General features: G+C 35.8%; 2 protein-coding genes across 2 annotated transcripts; both read left to right on the top strand.

The window, feature by feature from the left end:
- On the top strand, positions 1–4,746 carry LOC145787507 (collectrin-like). The gene is made up of 6 exons (XM_082599262.1): positions 1–100; positions 619–683; positions 1,123–1,226; positions 2,099–2,194; positions 2,587–2,775; positions 3,016–4,746. The coding sequence occupies exons 1-6, from the start codon at positions 37–39 to the stop codon at positions 3,119–3,121; spliced, it is 624 nt and encodes a 207-aa protein (XP_082455388.1). The 5' UTR covers positions 1–36; the 3' UTR covers positions 3,122–4,746.
- An 11,127-nt stretch (positions 4,747–15,873) lies between these two features.
- LOC145787573 (uncharacterized) lies at positions 15,874–25,353 on the top strand. The gene is made up of 10 exons (XM_082599340.1): positions 15,874–15,955; positions 18,833–18,915; positions 19,640–19,805; positions 20,367–20,586; positions 20,912–21,078; positions 21,742–21,927; positions 22,445–22,571; positions 22,893–23,002; positions 23,573–23,668; positions 24,016–25,353. Exons 1-10 carry the CDS (start codon positions 15,888–15,890, stop codon positions 24,179–24,181), a joined length of 1,389 nt encoding a protein of 462 aa, XP_082455466.1. The 5' UTR covers positions 15,874–15,887; the 3' UTR covers positions 24,182–25,353.
- The last annotated feature ends 842 nt before the right edge of the window (positions 25,354–26,195 follow it).

Raw genomic sequence — 26,195 nt, 5'->3', positions numbered from 1 at the left:
AGTTTTATCAGGTATATAATTGTACTGAAAATAAAGATGACCCTTGACATAAAAATTGTTGTTTTAGCTTTTTTTCTTCTTGTTTGCAACATCCACACAGGTGAGCAAGCACTAAGCAATTTAGTTATGTGCATATATATAACTTATGTGCAATGGTTTAACTACATATGTTATCAAATTAGTCAAATGACCGTTGATCTTGTTCTTAGCTACGTACCTTGGTCTCAAATATAGATGCAAACAACCACATAATAACTTTATGAGCAAAACAATAAATTCTGTCAATCTAAATGAGATACCAAATACAACTAAGTACATTAAAGATGATAATGAAAGAATAGAGTTATTCAAAAAATAGCACAGAAGATAATAACAGTCTAGTTTTCAAAATATTTGGTGAACATGAGTCTGGTATTTACATTCTGGACTCTCTTTTAACTAGCTTGACCAGGGGTCGCAACCATTTTGATCTTAAATATAAAGTTATTATCTGCAAAAAAAGTATGAAAAAACTTTGATAAAACCTTGTATATACAAAATAAGTAGGCTGCATTATTCCAAAAAAAAATATGACCGCTATACTTTATTTGTGAAGACTGAAGATACATTTTAATTTAGGTGTTTCATTGGATTGTACTGCTCCAAAGATCCGGGTTAGTGTAAAGATTCCAGATCCAGAAGAGGTCAGTATTAAATTATTACAATAACATATATAAATGTATATAATTCATCAGTATGCTTGCTCTGTCTGACATAGTGAGCTTACAGGAACTTTAAATACATCAGCAAGCAATTAAAGCAACATTTGCAACAAAAATATTAAGAGAAACAATTACACCTTTATACAAATGCTTACACGCAACGCTCGCGATACAGGGAACAAAAGACGTAAAATCGTGCATTAGCTAATTAATCTTATATCATACTAAGCCTACATTACACAAGCATTAGTGCCATATTGCTGCAATTATAGTACTTTTTAACTATATTGAAAGTTTCAAATCAGTAACAACATTTTGTTATTAAATATTTTAAAGTGAAACAAGAAAGGGAAAACTGATGAATAAAATTTTTCAACAAGTGTAAAGTTATCACATTAATTTTAAATGTTTTTTTATTCAGTTTGACACATACGAACAATACATGTTCCAAGGAGTGGTGGCATATTCTGTAAGAAAATACTGTGGCACGACAACAAATTGCCCAAGTGGCCTAAATGCTACAGAGTAAGTGACCTACTGCCAGCACTGATGTATGATATTCATTATTGTTTATACTGTACTTACTTTGGTAAAAATAGTCTTATAGTCAGTTATCTTGCATTGGATAAAGAGATGGTATGGTATAACTATTATAATACGGTACTACACTTATGGCACTAACAAGGTGGGATGGAGAGTTTCCATTGAGCTACTCCACACACTCAACTCACTGCACCCTGAGTAGCCTAGATGTGAGTGTTGTTTTTCGACATCAACTTTAACGCTTTACAGGCCAAAAACGATTGCTTATCATGACATTTAGATGTCATGTGATCGCAAAAAAGGTGAATTGAGAGCTGCGTTGTCATTGTCATAAGATTCACTGTTCACTTTATTACTAACTTCAAAACTTCTCTGGATATCACAACTGGGCATTAAAATGCTTGTCAAAAAAATTTGCAATTATGGATTGGAAATAGTGGAAAGTGGGAGTTTATCATGAACATGAGCAGAAAGGTTGTGATATAAACTGGGTGGGGTTAAATTAAGTTGGAATTGAAAAAAATTTGATAGCAGTTACAGTTGATGATTTACTAAAACATATCCAAAGTTAATTTGAGTATATATAGTTAACCTGGGGTTAAAGTTTTTCACAGTCGGGCAAGCATGAAATTCACCTACAGAACCTGTTCCCGACCTGGGAATTATGGACCAACAAAAAGTCTACTTTATTAAAAAAACTAATCCTTTTATAACTTCGCATTGGCAATCATACCTAGCAAACTTATTATTAACAACATTACCTTGATCAGAAAAACTATTGTTTATGTAAGATTCCATTACAATGTCAACATTTTCCTTACCAAGATATAACCTCTCTTTTATCCTGTGAACAGTACAAGCGACGTGATCATCTCTGACCCCACTAGACGTTTTGCCATGTGCGTAGAAGTGAAAGATTGTAAAGCACCAATGCTACAAGATGCCATCAAGTGAGTTGAAATATCATAGGACTTTAACACATTGTATTAATCTTTGCTACGAGGCATAAAAAAGAATGCAAACTATACTTTTTACTTGGTAGGCCTATAAGCACATGCTTAATTGCTTATACTCCATTGCATTCATCTCATATCAAAATTATTGTGCATGATGTAGTTACAAAGATTAAAGATGAAGTTGGGAAAACATTAATATTTTAACCAGCAGACATTTTAAACTGCTTAGCAGACAAAATTGTGGTGAAACGTTGTAAATTGCAACATTTTAGTTGTGTGGTTTTTATTAAAAAATACTTTCATGCCTTGTGATATTATCCAGTGACTAATCATGAAAGTTTTCTGCAAGTTTCGATAACCTTCAATCTTTTAAAAAATCATTACAGAGAAACGAAGCCACGATTTAACGGAGCACTGGTCCTCACAGATTCTACACTAGAAATTGAAGGTGTACCTGTCATTTTAACTCCCAAAAATGAACCAGATTTTCCAACATGGCTCATACCATATATCGTGATCACATGCCTTGTTCTTATTGCAGCCATTGCCATCTTATCTTACACCGTCTACCAGTCGTAAGTATTATGTACAATGAGATGCCATAACACATTTATATCCGATTTAAATAACCTGCAATGCAAGAGCTACATTTTTGAAGTGTTTTAAGACAGACACTAAACAGTGCATACTGCATAATCATGTGAACTAGAGTAAATCAAATATCCAATAAACCTTATCAACTGCAGCACACGGTTTTAAGCGAGCATTATTATCTTAAGAGCCATGACACAACTAAAAAAACAATTATTTCACAGAAAAAAAGAACCAAAATTGAAGCTTGATGGTTATGATGATGACGAAGAAACAATATCAACTCATACTTATGAAAATGCAAATGCTCCAACAGTGACAGAGATGTGAAAGCTTTCAAATGTTTGATCACTTTTCTAATTTAAAAAAATACTTCATTGGGTATTACCGGTAGTTACGTTAACAGTACCGTACCCTACCTGTTGTAAAAATGTGTATATATGTAATTCAACCAATTCAATATTTTTTGTGTCATAATGATATGCAAGAACAAGCCCAACACAGGTCCACAAAGATGTAAATAAACCTATGATAGTTTTTCTTTTTAATCATTGATGTTTTCATATTTATCTTTCCGTTGTGTACTACATGTCTTTGATTATAATTCGCTTAGAAATATTTTCACTCTCATTTTAAAACATGGAATTTCAAAGGTGCATTCTATAGAACAAACAGAAGATATTGTAACTAAATTTAGTAAATCAAACTTTGCACGGGTAAAAACAATCACTCACACATCACTATACATTGTTGTTGACAAGTGTTTCCCTGATGGCTGTAGCAATGACGCAGCAAAATATCTGCATCAAAAATAAAACACACAGATTAGAGTGCCAACAAAACAAAAGTTAAAATGATATCGATATTGGAACTTGAAACTGATGCATAAAACTTAGATAAGTAGTAGGCTAAGTGTAAACTGATTTAACATTTTTATGCTTGGTTTCAATTAGTTACACACATATGCATTACTAGATAGAGTGTACCGTGCATACATAAAATGTTGGCTTATATTTTTCTTTAGTTTGTGTGGTGATATTTATGGAAAGGTTTACAATCAATGAAACATGATAATGCCAAACAAAAATGAATTTATATTGATTACTGTACTTATTGACATTGACTGAATGCTATCTTGTGTGAAGTTTTTGAAGAACATTTCATATTTTTTTAAGCTTAAATTACTTTGATAGCCTAGTCATATAAAACGTGGTTGTATGAAAAGGAAGATGTTCTCAGAAAACAAAATTTACATTTGTTTGTTATAATCCATAGTGATAGTTGCAATTGCATTTCAATCTATTAGAGATGGAAAAAACACATACTAACAAACAAGTAATATTTGTATTGCTATGTACCAGTATAGTGAAATTATTACGTACAAAATGTGATAAATATGCAGCTATTTATGGTCAGCTGATACCGTACAACAACACTTTTCACACCTCATTTGTTGAACATGAATAATGTATATTTTAACATACATTAGCTATTACATTTGACTGACTATTATATACCTGCAACAACAAACTGAAAAAAATCAACAATATAGTCTCAGAAAGATTTGTGAATTTGTCCACCCATGAATGAAAAGAAGCAAGTCCAGAATTTCATTACTCTTGTATGGTAGGCCTGTTACAGTAGAAATGTACTGCAACATATTTTATTCAAATCGATTGTATTTCCCTGATTTAGGAGCACATTCTGCATAAGACTAAGTTCATGTGATATTGATTTGAGACACTGATGTCAAATACAGGTAAGCCCCTGCAGATTTATAAAAACCCTTCGCCTTCACCATTGTGCTGGATAGCTCATTGAACATTTCATATGCAGCATTTATAAAGTTAGTGTATGTAATTGTAAGAGAAGCTGTGAGATATTTTTATTGCTCTGAATAGAAATTTTATATTAATTTTGTTGTGAAGTACTGTAAAATACAATTTGCAAAAAAATAACAATTCACTTATTGCAATAGTTATTCCAAAGCAGTGTTTCTCAACCTTTTTTAGTAGTGCTCACTTGGACAGTGGACAACAAACAGAGTAGGCATACCAAAACCCCCTTCAACAAAAAAAGGTAAAACCAAAGTTATTTCCCTTCGTTATATGCAACGTAAAGTTCAATTCTAATGAGACGGATTAGGCTGGTGCAATGTGATCTGGAGATCGGATTTCAGTTTGGATAGAAACAATCTAAAGTAGCCCCATCTAACTAGGGAGCAAGTCTTTTAGGCGGAGACAGTTAGGCGCCGGTCAAATAGGTGCGCACACTGTGGCGTCTATATATTTAGGTGCGGAGCACTGTGGCGCCCGTTCATTTAGGTGCTATCTCTAGTAAAGTCTGCAGATTGTATCAGCTTGGCAGGTAGGGCAATGCTTTTCACACAAAATGTTATATTGAACAGAAAAATATGCCATGGCTTCCGTGAGTGAAGCTGCTTAAACCGGCAATGATTTTCACACAAAATGTTATATTGAACAGAAAAATATATTGTATTAACATTCAGTAAACATCAGTACACATCAGTAAAAATATACCGTAGGCTATATTCAAGCGGGTGGGAGGCTAGAGTGAAGAGTAACTTAGTTTTCCGTCAAAACCCAGACTAGGTTTAATAACGAGCAAAGTCGCACCATTATGCTTGCAACGTGTAGCCAGGGTTCATATTGCAAATAGAAATGTATTCATGTAGTAGAGCGTTGTCTCATACGAAGTCGCCAAACGACCAATCCATCCCGAGTAGAAGTAATTGCGAAAAATAACAGATTAAGTAAAGTTCTATCTGGCTGCAACTTGTGTTCAGGATGCATTGCAAATGTCCTGTGGAGATGTGCTAATATCTAGAATAGTAGAGCATTGTCTCGCACCACATCTCCACACGCGCATTAATAAAACAACATATTTTTCTGTTCAATATAACATTTTGTGTGAAAAGCATTGCCCTACCTGCCAAGCTGATACAATCTGCAGACTTTACTAGGAATGGCACCTAAATGAACGGGCGCCAAAGTGCTCCGCACCTAAATATCCAGACGCCACAGTGTGCGCGCCTATCTGACCGGCGCCTAACTGTCTGCGCCTAAAAGACGTGAACCCTCTAACTATGCCAAGACGGTTTCTTTTGTTATCCAGAAGCTTGGTCATGGCACTGAAAGTAAGCTCTTCCAAGTATGAGCTAGGAAAGGCAATAATAAGAATTTTGATCCAATTCCACATGTGAGGGTATTTTCCTTTAATTGGGTTCTGCAGCCAGAACGATTTATACAAGAAATTGAACTTCGGTTTGAGTTCAAAATCGCTTTGGAATGTTATCAGTTCCTCCTCAGGCCTTAAATGTTTTTTTCCGACAGCCATCATGGCCTACCGAGAGCTCCTTCTCGACGGCCAAATCTGCACGCTTAGAGGCCAAAATACAAATAACGATAGCACAAGTAAATAGAACTAACTTGCAACAATGCTAAAATGATCAGTTGATCACTTAGCGTTGTTTAAGTCTGGGCGACATCCTGCAATAGAATCGTTGTACCACGCAATAACTGCTTTATCGGGATTGTAATAAGGTATTGCGGGACCATCTAACGACACTAAATTGTTTCAACTGCTCGCTGCTGAGTAAATTGTTTCAACTGCTCGCTGCTGAGTAAATTGTTTCAACTGCATACCGCCTTTCATAAAACCTGACCATTTATACCGTTATGATGTCACCATTAAGGGTGTGAAGTCACTAACCCACAGCGGGAACATTTCTCAACTATGAAGACACGTGTTTTCTCCTCCGATGTCAACTAACCTAGTTCTCCTTTTTAATAATGATTCAATGTCCGACAACATTGAATCGACAAAAAAGAGACAATATTGCCACCGATGTGAATTAACACTTCGGATTAACACCTTGTTAAAATAAACGTCGGGAATTACACACAAGACTTACAGTGCTGGTGATCGCAGCTGGATATATTCCATACAATAGCAAATGTTTCCGCACAATACAACAGCGGTGATTATGACACGCTGACCTAATTCTGCATCGCTCTTTTATTTTCGACAGTTAATCCACGGTCATTCTATCTAAACTTGGCCGACTGAGAAGGTAGCACCGGCGGTCATTCAAGCACTACTTAGCGGCCATGGCCGCCAGCTGCTCTAAGGCTTGCTCCTCAAGAATTCCATATTAGGAAATACGGTAGAATTCGCCAATAACGGCTTTGTTTATAACGTCAATTTGCCTATTACGTCACATATTGCTCGGTCCCGGCAGAATTCCTATCTTTTACGTACATTGTAGTTTGACTACAACAGCATCGCCTATAACGTCAATTCGCATGTAACAGCACCCTTTATTGGTCCCCAGACGTCTTTTGTTTGTTTATAACATCACTTTAAGCCATCACCTTCACCACGAACGGTCAATCTTTTAATCCAGTTAGCGCTGCTGCTGCAAAATGGCTTCCCTTTATTTTGCTATGTCGTTCGCAGCAGGGACTTCAATTAACTTTTTTCCCGAGTGAAAAACTATTACGTGTAAAAAGCAGCTCTACAGCTGACCTTTAAACAACTTAAAGCAACAGTTGTACGTGCAGCAGTGTATAAAGGACAAATCAGACAACTAGACCAATACTTCCGAAGTGACGACGATAGCAAGCAAATCCTACATTATTTAGTAATTTAAGCTGAACGCTATGTGGCAGAGAAATCCGTGTCAAAACCGAAACAGCTGAAGATCCATGCCTTTTTTGCTAATAAACAATGAACTTCTCTACTACTGTATTATGTAACGAGCAGTATTGCGCAAATTTCCTGTACCTTTCGCTGTAGGTTTTGGTTCCGGTTTTTTTGTCAGTTTGGTGGTACACAGTAAACCTGACTGGATTATAACCTCTTTCTTTAATCAAAAGACAGTTTTGGAATAGTTTGCGATAGTTCGGCTATAATGTCAGTTTTGCAATCCCCTAGAGGTGCCGTTATAGGCGAATTCTACTGTATCACAAAATGGGTTGATTATCCAGTCAGGGATTTCTAACTGTAATACATCTTGTAATCGAACTCCCATGTCTTTGTGTAGTTCTTGAAGATGTTAATCGTCAAGTCGCTAATCGGAGTTAAGTCGCTAATCGGAGTTTCCGCAAAAATTTTAAAGTGAGGGTTAAGCGGAAACTTTGATCCGTGTGCTATTTTGGCTTTTTTTAATCTTTTTTTCCATTTTTTCAGGGTACGAATTAGGTTGCATCTATACGTCTCTACATCAACATTAGATATGCCTCTGTCATTGTTATCAACTTGATGCAAGCCATAGGAAAAATTATCATCTACAGTACCTAAATTTTGCTGATACAACACAACCTTATTTATTACTGAACTCGATTACACAAAGATATTAACATAATTTAAAAAATCAACTTAAACGTTTTCGACACGTACGTGTGTCGTGTGTCCTCATCAGGAATTACGTGTCGAAAACGTTTGAATTGATTTTTTAAAACATGTTAAACCCGCTAAGGTTATAATACTTCGTTTTGTTTGTCTATATGGCTCAACAAAGAAAACTCTCTCACAAACTTTAAAAAAAAATGCTGAATCATGAAGCATCATGTCTATACCATTTCATTTTAAAGTACCTGATCAATTTTTAAGAAAAATATTTCTTAAAAATTGATAAAGAAAAAGCCTTAATCAATTTTACAATAGTAGACTAGCTTGAAACAATCTAAAAATGATTTTTAAAAACAAGTAAAAGATGGAAATGGCCAAAAGTCAAATGCTATCATTTTAACAAACAAGCAAAGCAAGCAGGCCTGTATCATGTCTTGTGCAAAATACTGATACAACCCAAACTTAAATACATCAGCATCATAATTATGGTAGGCCTAGTTATACTAGCTCTATTGGTAATAATATCACATTTCATCTGTGCAAGGTTTGCTGTGTCATACTGTCAGGTAACAAAACTTTTCACAAGTCTCCTTTATGTATGTATAACATGCATGTACCATGTTTTTAACTGACAAATTTAAATAATGAAAACATTCAGTCGAAATTTACAAGAATTACAATTTTCCAATGCTTTAGTACAAATGCAAAACCAAAATTCTGCTCCCACGAAACTTAGGTCACACTTCCTGTTAATTTTTGTAGGCAATCATACCCATAGACAGAAATCCTAAATTATCCTAAGTTTGTAGCTAGGGACTCAGAGTCTCTCAATACTTAGCCAAAGGACTTTCAACATCAAAAAAGCCCACATATGTACCATACAATGGAAGCTTACCACCAAACCAATCCAAACTGTTATATATAAAAAATTAAAAACTGATACCAACTTTCAAGTACTAATATCTTCAAAATTTTTATGCTACCTAAGCAAAATACCAAACAAGAATTTGTTTCATTTCACAAAAGCAAACATTAAAGGCAAACTCAACTAAAGAAAAAAAGGTTTAACTAGACAAAATGTGAAATATTGTTCTAAAATATGTTGTTAATAAATGGAACAAGTTACCTGAATGATTTGACGTAAACTGTAGTTTTTTGACGGTAGGCCTACAGCTTCCATGCAAAATGTGTTTATTATAACAAAATACAAAAAAAAAATTGAACGTAAGAGAGTACAGTAGGCCATCAACATTGTAGACGAGTAAGTTTAATGAGACTAATTTCTTTGAAAATATAAATTTAGCTTCAATTGTAGCGAAACCAAGGGTTATGATACCTTAGCTAAGACCAGCTGCAACACTATTTTTTTCTTATTGGAATTCCTGCATGAGACTACCATGAATTCTTGACTTATTTTCCTACTAAATAATTTTTTTTAAATATTCTCTTTCAAAAATTTCAAGGTCAAATATTTCTAAAATGATTAATCTTTCTTGTGAGTTAAAGTCCTAGACAGTGGGCACAAGCTAGTGAAGTGAAGTGATGAAGTGGATGAAGTCTCAACTCTCAATCCAGATTGTCCAGTCCACCATTATTGTGCTAGGGGATTTCCCACAAAGTGAAAAAAAGAAGAAAGGGTTGCCCCGACGCCGACATATCTACCCCTATAGCTCAGTTGGTTAGCGCGTGACTTCGTGAACGAAGAAGGTTCAGTTCAAGACCAAGCGGCTTTGGTGCGACTCTTGGGTATGCGCTTGAGCAAAGCATTCTGAGGACTTTTCTTTACTCAGTGGCACCTAATGGATAGAATAATTCCCTGACAACAACATTTCAACAATCGGAAAACTTCACTCTGTCAATCTCGGTAACCGGCCCTGCGTCAAACAACTCTACAAAATGCGAAACTACCAGGAATACCCAAGTAAGGCTTTGTTAGTCCAAGGATAAAGATTCAAAAGCAACCAAAACGGACAGTTTGTAAAAACAAACTGTTTTTTTCAAATAAGAAAGCGACATGGTCAACCAACTGTGGTTTAACTCCGCTTAATGTTTGTAGAGTAGAATAGAAACTTGCTGTGGATCAACGCTGGTCTAAAAAATGTTACAAAGCGGCAAATTTACATCAGTAGTTCAAAGTGTATCTACAGAGTTTCTGTGGGCTTATGTATGCCAAAACAAAATAACATTAGATAAATATTAATGTGACATATGGTCATAGCAGAGCTGGTCATAGGGACACAACCGGTTTTATTAAAATAAAGGTTTAGCAATCAAAATCTGGGAAACTAAATGTGCATGTCAAATTTCCTTCAATCAAAGCAATAGAAAAATCTTAAGCTTAATACAGGAACATAGGAACCCGTGATGAATAACCATTGTTTTCAACCTTGCACAAAATGTTTTTCTCCTATAATATTTGCGCTTCTTAAAAAACTCTCGTGTTGTAAACAAAAATATTTGATAAATTGTTTTCAACCCCAATAATCCGCCGCAGCTTTCACTAGTGATTCTGTACAATAGCCAGTGACGATCGGTGAGGGAAAGCAAGGAAAGCAGTGCTTACCTTAGCAAAAACTAGGCAAAATATAATGACTGAATTCTAGGTTTAACTTATTATTTTTATCACGTCTATTTTAACTTGAAAATTACTGTATTCGTGACTAGAATTACTCGTAACGCTTGTGAGTAGTCTAAGTCCTCACCAAACCGCATGTCTTGCCTATAAATGCCAATTGACGCAAACGCTTCTGTCAGAAACAATCACTGAGGCTCCAGGTAAGCAACTATCAAACTTGCTTTCCCAGGATCAAAAATGTCAAAAAACGCCTTCGTTTTAACCAATCCTCACCCGTTTTGCAAAACGTCACCAGCTGCTTAGCCAATCAGATGTGTTATGGTTATGGTAGGTTAGTTGTGCTTTCCCAGTGATGTCAATGCGTACATTCGCTAGAGCGAATGGTATCTCGTCACGGTAAACGCACAGCATCATAATGCCAAAAAGCTTGCTGCTGTTTTTTGATGTCTCTTCGCCGTGTACTTTAGCCTACTGTACTAGCTTTCATAGTCATGCCTTTGCCCTTTTTACAGCGTTGATATAACGTTACTTCGCCAATTAACGTTCAGGTGCGGATGCAATATTTAGTTTGGTAAGCTTCTATACTCAGGAGGCAAACTTATCCAGCTTTTTGTACAAATTGCTTGCGGTTGTAATGTTTAGGCCTAAGTGTTAGTTTTTGTAGTGTAGACTTAACTGAATATCTGAGAATAAACATTCATGACGAATTAAACATTTAGACAACTATTATTCCATGTCTAACACAGGATTTTGGTCCTGCAACGTTAAAATTAAGATTGTTCATGACTTCTAAACATTAAATGGATGTATGATCACGACATAGGCGAAGCACAATTTGACAGATTTTTATTTTTGATTTGTTTTGGAAATGCTCTCAGAGCTCACCAAATTGGAAGTGTTTTTCAAAAATTTCTGGGGGAGGCCCCCCAGACTCCCCGCTGGAAGTGTTGCCTTCGGCAACACGCCTTTGGGCTTCGCCCGACGGTTACGCCCTTCGTGCCTACTACCTTGCTGCAGGATATTTCCAAGTTGCTTTCCCAACGGTTTAAGCCACCGAACGTCACTGTCAATAGCGATTGAAGCCTTTCAACTTTCTCCGTTTTAACGAAATGTTACATTATGACGTCAAATCGGTGATTTCATCAACAAAATTTTGAAGAAATAGCGTCAGTTTCAAGTTGATGTGAAGTACCAACTACTCAATGAGTTCACCCTTCTTGTTCCACAATCGTAAATAGGCTACATTGTTGCAATTTGCAAATTTTAAATTACCGTACGTAATAATGATGATGATGGCGTATGAGCGATGTTTCCAGGCTAGATTGGAGGGCAGGAAATCTTCAGCCACTCAGCAGTCTCGTCGTCCAGGATTCTCAGACCATGCGCACCGTGCGGAGGCCGGTGGATTAGGCAGTGGTGGATGACATGGTCTGCGGTCTGTTCCGTGGCACCACACTCGCATTCTGATCCGTACGTAATTACGTGCCATTTCTTTTAATTTGAAAGTGCTTTATACACCCCCAGACAAACAAGTTTTGTACACATTATTTTATTTCCAAATTCAAAATTTATTCATTCCAGAATTCTCAATTAACAAATTGGTGTTCTAAAATCTGAATTCTGCAATTCGAACTCAAGAATAAAATAATTCCTTGAGACTCAATTCTGCAATTCAAACTTATAAATAAAGAAACTCCTTGAGATTCATTTCGTTACCTCTGTGTCATCGAAGCATAGTTACACCAGCAACGGTTTTTCTGTCATCAGGGGATTATAAACAATAAATAAAAAAAATTTAGAACCCCCCGGCATTGGGTTATTTAAACATATAAAAGAACCTTGAACCCCTGCAAGCATTACACAATTTCTTTTATCTTCAACTAAATGTTTCATTATTTTGAAATCAGTTGCCGATATTAACGACATTTTTGTTTAATGAACAGTTCGTAACTTTGAATAGCAAATATCGTAGCTATTTGAACAGCAAATAGCTCTTTAAACAGCAAGTAGTGCTAACCATTAAATTTTCAGCATTGACGTTTTTTCCACACAGGGCGCTAAACAACATTGTTTTGCATGAGTGGTTTGTGTGATCACGTCTCCTTGGAGTCAGCGTCTCAGGGAGTCAGTCTGTCTTGTTTATGGTAGGTTTCGGTTTTTATTGTTGTTTAGCTGCTGCTTTCAATTCGGTTTGCTTAAATCTTGATATCAAGATTTACCTTTTTTGTTTGATTTTAAATGTGATTCTTAGTAGTAGCTTCCCCCAAAACTTAAAAGGGAATAACTGGGCCATAGGCTAGTTGGAATCAAAATGCTGAAATCTGCATTTCATTTAAGACCGACTCTGAAAAGATAAAATCTTTTTGAATTTTCAGCCATTTTGACACTTATAATAATGCAATCACTTTTTATTTAGGCCTTCCAAGTTGCTCTTTTATTTTTTATTTTTGTCATACAGTAGCTGAGTGGTTAAGCGCCCAATTCTAGATCAAGCAGCGCTGGTCCGGCTCTCTGAGTGTGCATTTCAAGGATTGCTCTCCATTCAGCTGTATCTAGTGGATAGAATAATTTCTTGGCGACAACACTTCAACAATAATTGAAAAACTTCATTCTGCCAATCTCGGTAATCGGCCCTGCATCAAAAAGCCTCTACAAATATACGAAACTAGTAGGCTACCAGGAAAGATTTAAAACCTACCAAATTATCACATTTTTTGTTGAAAAAGTTAAATGGTTATTTTAAAACGTATTTTTATGCAAGATTTACATCATTTGTATTGAAACTAGTCATGTGCACAATCTTTTGATAACTTCCGATGTTTTCGGTTGAAGTGTAGATAGGAAAAACTTGTGTAGGCTACAGATGTGATGATAATGTTGGTAAGTTTTAGGAAATTGGCTAATGGTAGTTTGATTATTATCGCCATTTTTTAAGCTTAATCTAAGGGTGAAAGTTACTTTTTAAAGCATAATAATAAACATTTTCTAAGATGAACTTCCAGTGTTTCACTTTGATAAGCGGCTAAGCCTAAGTAAATTAGTACGGTAAGTGTTCTGCAAGCTTCGACTGTTTTGCCATTGGCAAGATTTAGAAAAGCTGAGAAAATTACATTAAATACCTTAGGCTTATCATACCTCTAAGCTCCCAGTGGCCATGGCTGCCGAGAATTTGTTAAAAGGCCTCCAAACCTACTGTACCATGCCAGTTAGTGTGAGCTGAAAAAAACTTTGTTTTTTAAATTGAAAAGTGGCCCCTCCAACAAGTTGGCAAGTTGTCCAAAACCATATGTCTCACTAAAATTTTTCAGTTGCTCCCTCTAGTAGTCGAGCAACATTACACTAAAGGTCACAAAAAGGTCAAATTTTTAAAAAGTGCTCCAACTTTGTAACTGATGGTCATTGGTCCTTGCCAGTAGGCTACATTGTGTTACGGCTTCCACAAGCCAACATTTTTCCACTCTTAGAAATATGGCTGATAAAAGTTTTGCAAAAGACTGAGTGTCACCTATAAAAGCTTGAAGACTAGCTCTACACCTACTTGGGAAGCAATGTATTTAAACACAACTGCAAATATGTTTCTTTAGGTCTATGTTTATTGTTTACGTTGTTCCTACTTGGGTAAATGCAAAAAAACATTTATATATATAATTAACAAACTATAAAAAACATGAACTTTTAACATATTTTTTATTTTAGCTGTCGGGCGCAAGAATTTTGCTGTCGCAAAGAAGCTTTGATAGGCCTTGCTTGGTTGCCGAAAAAATAAAAGAGCTTAGAGGCTGGCCCATGTTTTCCGGAACCAGATTGTGATTTCTTTTTTGGCTTGACGTATTTGACATGTCACAAGAAGACAAAAAGTGTGAAAAATCAATTCTTTTGAGCACAACCAAATGGTTATAAATGTTAGATGTATAAGTCTATAGCAGTAAAGATAAACTCAGAATAGTTTTCGAAGCGTTTATAAAACATGAGTTTTGTAATTCGTATCTACATCTTGGGCTCTTTATTTATTTTTATTAGATATAGTCTATGTGGGTATTTACAACAATTTTTTGGAGGACCTCTGAAAATCGTATTTATTTGCTTAAACAGTTGCTCTTTTTTAATTAGAAAGATATGTTCACACTATTATTAAGCATGTAATAATTTGGTGGTATCGTTGTGTGTACAGTATTAAAATTACAATAGTGCCTTTTTGATTGCATTTTAATTCCAAAATGCGTCCAAACAACACTTATTCTGGCGGAATGCTTCTGCACGATTCACTTGATAACACGATCCATAAAAACATATAATACAGTAAATAATGTGTTGACAGAAACAACACGCAAACCCTGATAAAAGCTCTTTTATTTTTAATTTATTTAAGATGCCATTTTTAATTAAAAAAATGAATTTTTCTAAAAACGTAATTTAAAACCCAAAAAATAAGTCACATAGTTTGCATAACAAAATAAAAATTACACTAGTTGTGATAACATTATTAATAAATAAACTGTTAAAAACAATGAAAACTATTAATACTACAAAAAGTGCTCAATGCTAAGCAAAAAGGCAAAGCAGGGCGTTAGGTGAAACAATTTGTAAAGGCTTCAGATAGTAATAACTATATTTGATTTAAATAAACTGTTAAATATTTTTCTGTCAAATTACTTTCAATTGCAAATATAGTAGTTTGGTGACCTCTGATCTAAATGAACCAAGCAGTCATTTTCCCATTCACTTCAATTTTATTAAAAATGATTCAATGGCAAGGATTGAGTTGTACAAAAATATGGTGATCACAAGATTTGAAAATCAAATCAGCTGTAGCATGAATTTTACAATATTTAGAAATACATTGTTATATTTTAATGGTGGTACTGTAGTAGCGTTGCCAGAGATGAGAAACACAAACGTAATATACATAAATTATGTATGAAACTATATAAATTATGTAAGGTTCTATTTGAATAAGACCTTCTGATGATCCGTTAGGTGAAACAATTTGTAAAGGCTTCAGATAGTAATAACTATATTTGATTAAATTATGTATAATATTTTTAAACATCTGTTTATTGATTGATGTTTTACATAAACTAAAACCAGATCACCAGTTCATATTTTATGCAAACTTGTTATAGAGTTAGGAGATCATTTGTAACAAATATGTTTGATGAAGTTGAGAGAAATCCTGATGGAGATTTTGTGCTTTGCGGAAGGAAAGAAGCTATTAGGTACAATATCCAAAGAATAATTATACTATTGTTCAAAAAAAAATGAAGTATCTTCTGACAGGTGTCAATTGTTAATAAACTGATAGCTTAACACTCCAGTCCATTTCATATACTCACATAGCCCATTTGTCAAAGATTAAAACGTTTTTGGCCCATGGTCCAAAAAGCTTGCCCACCCCTGATCTAGACACTTACTTCAATCGTATATTCAAGAGTGGCTATTTCTATATTTTAATTTTTTTTACCTAATTTTCTATTTATATAATATATATATTATATTATATATACACAGTATAATCCAGAAATTGATTGCAGCAGTTGCAAATAAAAGTGCTCAATGTTTAAAAGACAGAGCTAATGTAAACCGTTATTTATTCAACTACAAAAAGTTTGCGCTACCATTGGTTTCATGTACTGCTACAATCATCAGGCGCATACTGAAAAACACATAAGCAGAAAGATAAAAGCTAAAAAATTAAGCAGAAAATTAAAAGAAAATAATATCGCAAATTTTTCTTAACCATTGCCTTTAGTTTTCTTTTTTACTTTTTTTTCAAAAAATTATATTTAATTTGTTATTCAGACATCACAATGAATGATTGTCCGCTTTTCCTTAGCAACATCTTCAAAACATTTCTAAATTTTGCTTGATAAACCTTTGACGTATGGCTTTTAATTTTCTGCTAATGTGTTTTTCAGTATGCGCCTGATGATTGTACCTTGCAATACATGAAACCAATGGTACCGTAGCGCAAACTTTTTGTAGTTGAATAAATAACGGTTTATATACACAGTATATAATAAATATATATATAAGGAAGATTGTGCCACTGTTCCTGCCAATCGCATGTCCCTTATCTGGGTAGACAATTATTGTCTGGTATGGAAATCCTCAGTCTCACGTATGGCTTTACATAATTGGTAATGCACACTAACAGCCACACCCCAGTATTGACTCGACTGATTCACTAAACTAAGTGAGATGCATGTCTAAATGTTTTGCGTTTGGCATGTTTTTATTGGAAAGTCAATCCTGTTAAGTGCACGAAGACTATTAGTTAAAGAGGCAAATAAACTCACTAATCGAATGGGTGGCTCTAAGGGCGTAACAGCATAACAGTGTGAATTGCTAGGGCATGCTCTTGACAAACTGACTAATGATAGATTAAGAGAGAGATTAGAATAGAACCTCATCAAATATTTCTCTCTGTAATCTACAATATCTTTGGATACCGGTATGTCACTTGCATTGCTTTTGACAATTTAAAAGCTGAAGAAGAAGAATCAAGTAAATGATTTATTTCAAAATATACATTTTCGTGTCCTATCTATGGTGTTTCGCACAAATTGCGACAAGGTAGTAAAAAACAAGTGTCCCACTTCTGTTCTTAGCTTGCTTTTGCGTTTGTTTATTTTTTATATTCATCTCCAAATTTGTATAGATATGGTGATCTTTCTCTTACTGAAAAGCCAGGCAAACTATCTGTTTGAAGTTGCTGACTGCTTGATCCCACCCTATATTAATCCACTCCATTTTGACGTCTATCAACCTTGGTATCTGAATTTGAATACAGGCCTCGAAATTCCGGCGGTCATGGCGGACATGACCTCCGGAATGACCTCGAATGTCTGCCGAAGCCGACTCATTGGTCGGTCATAAATGACCGCCGCAAAATTCTTGACAAAAATAGAGCTAATGCAGCAAAAATATATTTTAAGTTTGAATTGTTACAATTGTTTGTTTAACGCGAACAAATACGGAGCTGAAACAATTAATAGTAGCCTACAGGCAATTGCTTTAAAGATCACATTAGAGTGGCGTGGTTAACGAGCTGATGGCAAAAGTAGCCATTTTTACATCATTTCAACGCCTTGCAATGTTGCCTTGAAATAAAGTTGTCTGAACTTTTCGGCAGGATATGTATTCTAATTTTAACAATGAGGATTATTGCGTTACATTGATCGTTTGTTAAAAAGAAACGTCACAGAGAAGCAAGTCTCAGCTGGGTTCCGCACGTGCTCAGGCGAATGTGGCGACCTTATTCACGCTGATAATTATAGAAATAGATTTTCTGCACAGAAAGGAGGGTGTTAGACTAACACTATTGTGTTAATTAGTTAACACTAACACTATTGAGGGCTAACATTATTGAGTCACTAATGCGCATTTGTCTGGACGGTCCTGAGCTGGAGATTTATGACCCCGCGCCGGCAGTAATCGCTTGGCACAACGATTCTATAACGCAAAAACCACGGAATAAGTGATCGTAGTTGCTTTTGTAATGAGGAAATTTGGATTGTTGTTTTTAATTGTGTTTATTGCGTCATTACACGACTGTCATTAACGGACTGATTTATTTGCAAGCAATCTGCTCCAGTATACTTCAGGGTCGGTTAATTAAGCCATCAACCATTGCAGAGTTATTCTGTTGTAGAAACTCTTCTACAAACACGACTACACAATACTGTAGTGTAATTTTGTGCAAAATCTACGTATGCAAAAAAATGTCCGGTTGAGATATTAAATGTCCGCTGAAAGGGCCAGTCCGGTAGGACATGCTTGACCGCCGGAAAAAACTACAAATTTCGAGGCCTGGAATAGTATTTTATTTACTATTGGCAATAACAGTTATTTGTTTTTGTGAAGAGTTGATAACTTAGGATTGTTGTGGTGTTGATGCAAAGGATTGTTGTGGGTTTGACACCTGTCAGAAGATACTTCATTTTCTTGATAACTTATATGATATTGCTTTTTTCACCTGGTGTTCTCAAAATGCCTGAACTATAGTCCATAAACCTTTGTAAAGTAATTATGTTGAAGGGTGGTTAAGGTCCATGTTGTCCACTGTATGGAAACAAAAATTTTTATCATTTCAGGACAAGAAATAGTGATTATTTAACAAACTCTCAACGAACCATCAGCACCAAAAACTTGACTAATACTTCAAAGGTTGCATCAGGTAAACATCGTGTTACTTGAGAAATTAGATTTTTAATCGTCTTCCGACTTTATTTTACTGCTGCTCTTGACACAAGCCGAAATGTGTTTCATATTCTGTCTTTCTGTAACTTTATTTTTTGCTTTGTCAGCATAAATATGCAGATGATCAATATCAACAACAAAAAGGAAAATGCGTCAAAATAAACTTGAAATAATTTAATCAGTTTAAAAATGTACCTGAATAAGACATCATATTTGCCTGATTCATTGCCTATTGGTACGTCTGCTGTCTACTTAATAATAAAATGTACAGCAATACAGCTTGCATTATTATAAAACCTACTTTCTAGTATTTTACTTTCTATTTCACTACTTTAGTTCTACTATTTTATTTTTTAGTATTTTACTACTTTCTAGTATTTATTGTACTTTCTAGCGTATAAACTTGATTTCTTTTTTTTAAAGTCTCACTTTAAGGTTTTGATGCTATATTGCTGTGTTTGACTTTGACTATCTCATATTTGCCCTTTAATCCTCTTAAAGTTAGGACATCAAAAACAATTAGCTTATTTTCTGTCTCAAATTTGCCTGATTATTCGCAGATGAGTTATGAAATATAGCTTCTTCTTTTCTCGTGTTGTCGCTATATGTCAGGGCATCCGTTGGTTAGCCACTGCCTGGAAATGTAGCTGCTAGATCGATTCTAGAGCATTGATAAATATAATGTGCTGTTGGATGATTAGGTTCCAAACCGAGCGTCCCAGACATTGCAGATCTCGAAAAATCAATAAATGAACTGAAGATGGACTTACAAGAGCTCAATGATAGCCTTCAGGAAAACTACGGAAAGAGTAAAGTGTTTTTACATGAAGATATGAAAAGAACATACGGAGAATCCACCCTTAGCAGGTTTTATTTCTACCATTGTATTTCAAATATTTAACTATTACTGCGGTTTTAAATGTGGAGATGATATTAAAAGAATGAGGACAGTGAACACTCTGGGCATGTGTGTAGAAATTACAACGAGGTTTGCAATGATGATTAGAAATAAGTCGACAATAAATATATACAATAGCCTACTTGCCGGTAAAACTATTGTGTATCTAAACTATTTCCATTGATAGTTTTTCAATAAGGAACTTGTTCTAGACACGTATTGTACCGTCATCACATATTCTTGCTTATTTCACGTCATTTAGTTGCGTCTGCTTCTAGACCCTGTGTGCCTGTCACTTGCTTCCCACTGTTTTGTGCAACAGCTTGTTACAAAACTTTACTTAAACAGTCAGCAAATTCCGCAACACTTCTGATGTGTTCAAGCTCAAATTTTTGAAGGGAAAGTTTGAGACCAATTGTATTTATAAACGTATCAGGCTACTTGATACTGTTTTACGGCTTTAGGCTGTCGTACTTGATTTTCTTACTTAATAGGTTTCTTCTTAGTCAATGGCGCACATTTGGTTTCAGTGATATTGAAGATCCAGAACTGACTCAGCTGCTACAAAGAAGAGACCATGAAGCTGTTAGCCATTCAGCCCAGTTACACCCGGAGTGGTTTAGTGATCCTAGGCACAAAACCAAGTCTATGGGAGATTATCCGATCATGCAGGGGATGGGCGCCAGCGGGCGTGCTGTGTTACCATTGGGGCGAAGTGTTGGAAGATTTGGATCCGAAATTGCTACAAAGGTAAGTCGACATAAAAACGCTACGTACCTTTTCTTTGCTCTCGATAAGTCCAGGTGTAACGTTCCTAATATACTTGTAAAGTCGTGTGTTATTTCACAACAAAGCACTTGCATTTAGTCTACATAGCCTACTGTGTTAGTCATTATTCTGTTTTGTTTTGCAATTATTTTTCACCGTCACCTGTAGTGTGGTATGTATCTTCGAAGTTTTGCTTTGTACGTAATTCTCGCATGGTATGGGAAACATCAGTAAACCGTTGAGTTGAAGTAGTAGATTTTATGCTTGTGCACTTACTTGTGAGTTGTTTATTTGTCTTAATCGTCAGAACGTTGACAACGGTGTGAGACCCATAGATGTTGCGAGCAACGATACCACCTTTCCTGTTCGTTTGTCAGCCCCTCACATTGTAGGGGTGAGGTCGTTACTGCCCCCCAAACACACAGTGCGCCCTCAAAACCGAGATAGGACAAAATCAATCCGCACTCGTTCCAGGTTGGTTGGGTAATGGTATTTTAATATGGGATGACTGAAAGTGGATCGTTTTTCTCATTAGTTCTTGAATACTTGTAATATTCAAAGTCTTTTCAATATCATTTAACCGACTCAGTTTTACTCAACGTGAGATTTTGAAGCGATCTGCGCACTTTGATAGAATACTGGTTTGATGAAAAATAGTTGGGTGCTTTGAGCATTGCAATTTTGTCATTCTCACTTAGTTAGAAAATGTTTTGCTAACACTTTGTAACAATTTTCATTAAATTTTGCTACAAGTTCGTTGTCATAAAAACTCATTGTGTCGAACACTTCCTTTTTGTTGAAGCCAGCGTCACAATACACAATGCAGTTATTAACAGCGACTTCAATGCTTGAAGAGATGAAAGAGGTCATAAATAAATGGAAGATTCGACCAATAGAATCAGAACTAACCAAACTTTATTGAACATCATTTACCCAGACAGCAAATCAACTGTTTATTACATTGATTCAACGTCTACAGACGTTGAATCAATGTAAAAAACGGTTGATTTTCTGTCTGGGTACTTGTACAGTATAAAAAGAAATCATTTTTACAAGTCGGTCCGGAGAAGTGAACCTTGAAAGGAGATTGCTTTTGGAGCGATCCTGACAGAATTACCCAAATGCTATAAATGTTAGATCTGTGGAAGCGGAAATCTCTCGTAGCCTCTCAGCGAGAATGATACTCCGAGAAAGTCGATCCCGGTCCCGTAACAGGGCACATAAACGGGAAAGATCACTTTCTCCACGACCTGTGTGGATGCCAACGTCCAAACGAGCAAATGCAATCGCGCAGGCTCCTCCACCATTTCGAAAAAAACAACGGTAGGTGATGCAATTATCATCTTTATTGTACTTTTGAAATAGTCCAACACCCGGCTTATGCTGGTTGTTAATAAGCACCGCTCACCTGTCCCCATGGTGTAATAAATTGGGTGGGCTAATGATTGCTAAAGGAAAGGCGGCCGAGAGAAAGGAACTGGTCACTCTACTCTCGTTAGTGCTGAAAGCCTAGTGTGATGAGAACCTTATCTTTTCATTCCCCAAACTTCAGTAACTGAGTATGGAACACCACCTACTTTTGAATGTAGTTATGCTTGAAAAGAGGTTTGGAAGTTAAATACTGAACTTGGTCATTATTTTTGTGTTTCTCATGCACATTCAACTGGAGACGTTTAAAATGTTATTCGTCTTGGCATTCTTTCGAAACGTGTTTAACTGTTTATACTGTAAGATAGTCATGATGCTGGCTAAGCCATCGCTTATTCTCTCAGTGTTGTGCTGTTTTCGAAGTTACAATAAAACGATACTACTGTATTGAATAACTACATAACAATTATAGAGGAAGTTCATCCTCAAAAACACGACCGCAAACGGCTCCTGCCTTCAGGAACATGAGTCTTTCGAAATCTTTACCACTTCCCATTCGGGCTATTGGCACAAAACCAAAGAGATATGTCCGACCTCAAGTACGTTCTAACCACGACTTTCAACTGTTTGTTATTTGTAGTTTATTTTAATTTTTTATGACAAAAACACTCAGTAACTTTTACTACTGTGCTTGTGGAAAATTTTTAAGATGAAATCGCAAAGACCTTTGTTTTGCGACTCGTTTTCTACAGGTCTTCTGTACAAACAGAAAGCTATTATTTCTAATAAAACATATTTGAAATATATTTTGTCGCTATGACTGGAATCAAACTTATGATCTCCAATAACTATCTTGCATGACCAAGTGAACTTCACGCAAGGTTAAAGTCTTCTAATTTTAAGATTCCCATCTTCCCCAGGTCCAAGCACAACCGAGTGAGGTTGAGCTCTCGTTTTTGCGATCCGCAGATCAAATAGACACACGCCGAGCGTTGGTGGAAAACAGTCCCTACCAGCAAGAGCTGTCCAGGTTTGTAAAACTATGAGTTGATCGCCGCACGATTCTAAAAATCTTATGTATGCAAAAGTGGCTTGGTATCCCTGTATTGTGATGCCCCTTTTTTGACTTTGTAATGTTAAAGCCAATGAGATATTTCTACTTAAGTTTAATGTTGCTTTGATCAACTCTGTCGAATTTTCGCTTTTCTATGTGTTTTTATGTCTTTTCTATGTGTTTTTATGTCTTTTCTATGTGTTTTTATGTCTTGTTAGAAATATCATGAAACTTCCGGAGAAATGTCGAATATCTGAAACTTTACACAGATAGAAATGAAACAAATCTTTGAAACTTCGTTGTTTTTCAACGTGTCTGTCTGCCGCTTTGATGCTGAACCTGAGATAAAATGATTGATTGTGGGAACCGTAATCATTGGACTGAGAAAGCTGGTTTGAGAGCTTAACCCTGCTTTGCATACTTATGAAGGTTTTGAACCTCTGACGTAGGCCCGGTTACCGAGTTTGACAAAGTGAAAATTTCGATTGTTGAATAACCTGAGCTAAACGAAACCATCAAACGTCAGCACTATCTCTCTCGTTATAGGTTGCGACTGGAGAGGTTGCGTGTGGAGGAAGATTATCTTCTTCAATTAAAGAGGGAATCAGAACTGGAAAGAATTCGAGGCCCGAAACCGAAATGGTAATTTTTAATTACTGTGTGTAGGCTTGTTCTTTGATTAAAAAATCTTATGCCCACTCATTTTAGTCTGTTTAATGTTTTTTGACTGTTTAAAAAAGAAAAAAGCTGCTACATATGGTCGATAAAAGCTTAAATCGCGCAAGGCCGTATTTACTCCTTCCTAAGCTCCCACCTGGGCCCCCAGTTCCCACGCTTACTTAGTTCGCGCAGCGTATTTCGGCTTGCAATGTTTCATCTAACAGTTAATATTTCATTTAACCTACAATTTACGAATTAAATTTGTGAGGTGTGATGCATCAACCACATATCCTACCCCCTGATATACAACGGTCGTTTATTGTCTTCAGGTATGAAATGAAGGGACCCGAATTTCATTACGAATGCAACAAGAACACGGTTTTGCATAAGAATTCCGACCAGTGGGGCGAAACCCTTCAGTACCGAGATGATCTCCTCGAGACTTCGAGAGAATTTGCAGCCAATATGAGAAGCCCAGTACCGGCGTTGGAGTGATATTTTTACCGATGTCGCGTAGACTGACGTTTCTATGCAGAAATACCATTTTTCAAGTACTCCAGAAGGGATGTAACTTTCAAAAGTGGCGAAAATTGCGTGTGTGATGTTAGCTTAGATTGTATGAGCACAAGGTTGAGCATGAAGCCTATCAACCCACATGCCTCAATTTATCAGCACGCGTTTAGTCTAAGAAAACACAACGTATTGTGTTTTGTAGCAAATGAAGCAACCCAGACAGTAAAATTCGTCATTTTTACATTGATTCAGCGTATACAGCCATTGAATTGAATCAATGTAAAAATGACGGATTTTCTGCCTGGAAACGTATAACTCAGATGCAAGGTATTATTTCATGAAGCCTCCAGGTTGATTTCTTTGTCACGGCATTAGAACAGCCAACATAAAGAGTTTTAATCGTGAAAAAACTGTGTCCAAGGAAATGATGAAACCTTTTCATGATAACGCTTAATGATGACACTGAAAGTGTGGAAATAACCGGGCTGTTCGCTCTGGGGATGTGCATCGTGCGAAATGTCAGTAAAGCATTAAACCCGTATGTAATTTTTACTGCTTTTTTTATGCATCAGATTACCATTGTCAGAAGAGTAACAATCCCATTGAATTGTCGTACTGACGAGAGTCGTAGCACCCTTATTAACTTGCTGCACCTGTATTCACACCCGTTATTGCGACCTATATCCCTTGGATTAATAAATATCCGATTATTATTCAGATTGGAAAAAATCTATTTTCACTGTTTTGAGTCGAATAACGGAGAATTGCGATTTAACAATGATAATAAAAATATCATTATTATTTATGTTGATTTTATTGAATGTACATTAAGGTCTAACTAGGCTATAATTTGCAACACATAGATACTAAAAGGTCTCGGTTGAAAACTAACAGCATTTTCATTTTTCACCATTATGATGTTTACTTGAGCACCTATGTGTCATCCATCATTCTAATTGTCAATCACGTAAGCCTATTGTTTATGTTGTTTTAGTTATCCGTTTGTCGTTTTATGTGCGCTTTAAAACATAATTTGGCGCAATATAACAGATATTTTTAAAATGAAAGTTTAGATTAGATTGTATCCCTGTAGCTTCATTCACTGTTTTGGGTTTTTTGCTTAGCTGTATCCAAAATAAACTATGTCTATCAAAGTTTCCGCCATGTTCAGTTCTTTTTCAGAGAGTTAATTGATTGATTGATCTGAAGTGAACATATGCGACTAGTTTTGTATGGCCCATCCCACTTTCGAACACTTGAAGAAAACTTTGACCATTTTCTTCTCAGCACCTTGTTTTGTGGGAAAGCGTGAAAAGAAAGCACAGCACGGTCTTTGTCACTGACACTGTCACATAAACAGCAATTTGTAGGCATTGCCTCAACCATAAATTAAAGGTAGGCTACTGTTTGGGAGATACTATTGTTACACTGCAATGGCTATAGCCAGATTAGGACAAATAAAAAAGTATCAAAATTGTAGCCCTATGAAACTGCAATTTCAATTGAACTGAGATGCTGTTTGATAAAAATAAACTCAACCTATTTAATCGAAACCTGATAGTAATAATAAGTTCACTTTTTCATTTCGGTAATTCTTAATTTGCACATGCTTTAGACCAACAGAGCCCCACACATTCACGTTTTGCAGTAGCCGTACTATACTTTACCAAGTCACCACAGAGAAAGAATGTATCCTTCCCGCTTACTGTGACGTCACAGCGGTGTTGCCGTTTTTATTTTCGTAATTGACTGATTGCCAGATTCGCCGAAAGTGAACGAAAGTTTGCAAGCGTGTAACTTAGTAACCTGTTGATATTTTTTACGATTTACTGGTCAGTAAAGTTTGTTAGTGTCATTATTTTTGTATCTTAGGTAAATTTAGCGAATTTATTTACCTGTCAGAGGCACTTTAACCAGATTAGATTAAACACAATGAACATATCCGTTTTCCTTGATCCAGCTGAAAACAGTCACGTAGCTTGATAGGCCTACGCCA

The sequence above is a fragment of the Aplidium turbinatum genome, chromosome 18 (genome assembly GCF_918807975.1).
Source record: "Aplidium turbinatum chromosome 18, kaAplTurb1.1, whole genome shotgun sequence".
Lineage (NCBI taxonomy): Eukaryota > Metazoa > Chordata > Ascidiacea > Aplousobranchia > Polyclinidae > Aplidium > Aplidium turbinatum.
The sequence above is the reverse complement of the archived record's forward strand: the minus strand, read 5'-3'. Positions and strand labels throughout refer to the sequence as shown.

Bases quoted from the DNA above. Each gene is read 5' to 3' on its own strand.
- LOC145787507 (XM_082599262.1), top strand. From the start codon at position 37: ATGACCCTTGACATAAAAATTGTTGTTTTAGCTTTTTTTCTTCTTGTT. The intron at 101-618 runs GTGAGCAAGCAC...ATTTTAATTTAG, and splicing joins TGTTTGCAACATCCACACAG to GTGTTTCATTGGATTGTACT. The intron at 2,195-2,586 runs GTGAGTTGAAAT...AAATCATTACAG, and splicing joins ATGCTACAAGATGCCATCAA to AGAAACGAAGCCACGATTTA.
- LOC145787573 (XM_082599340.1), top strand. From the start codon at position 15,888: ATGTTTGATGAAGTTGAGAGAAATCCTGATGGAGATTTTGTGCTTTGC. The intron at 18,916-19,639 runs GTAAACATCGTG...TTGGATGATTAG, and splicing joins TACTTCAAAGGTTGCATCAG to GTTCCAAACCGAGCGTCCCA. The intron at 21,079-21,741 runs GTTGGTTGGGTA...TATAAATGTTAG, and splicing joins TCAATCCGCACTCGTTCCAG to ATCTGTGGAAGCGGAAATCT.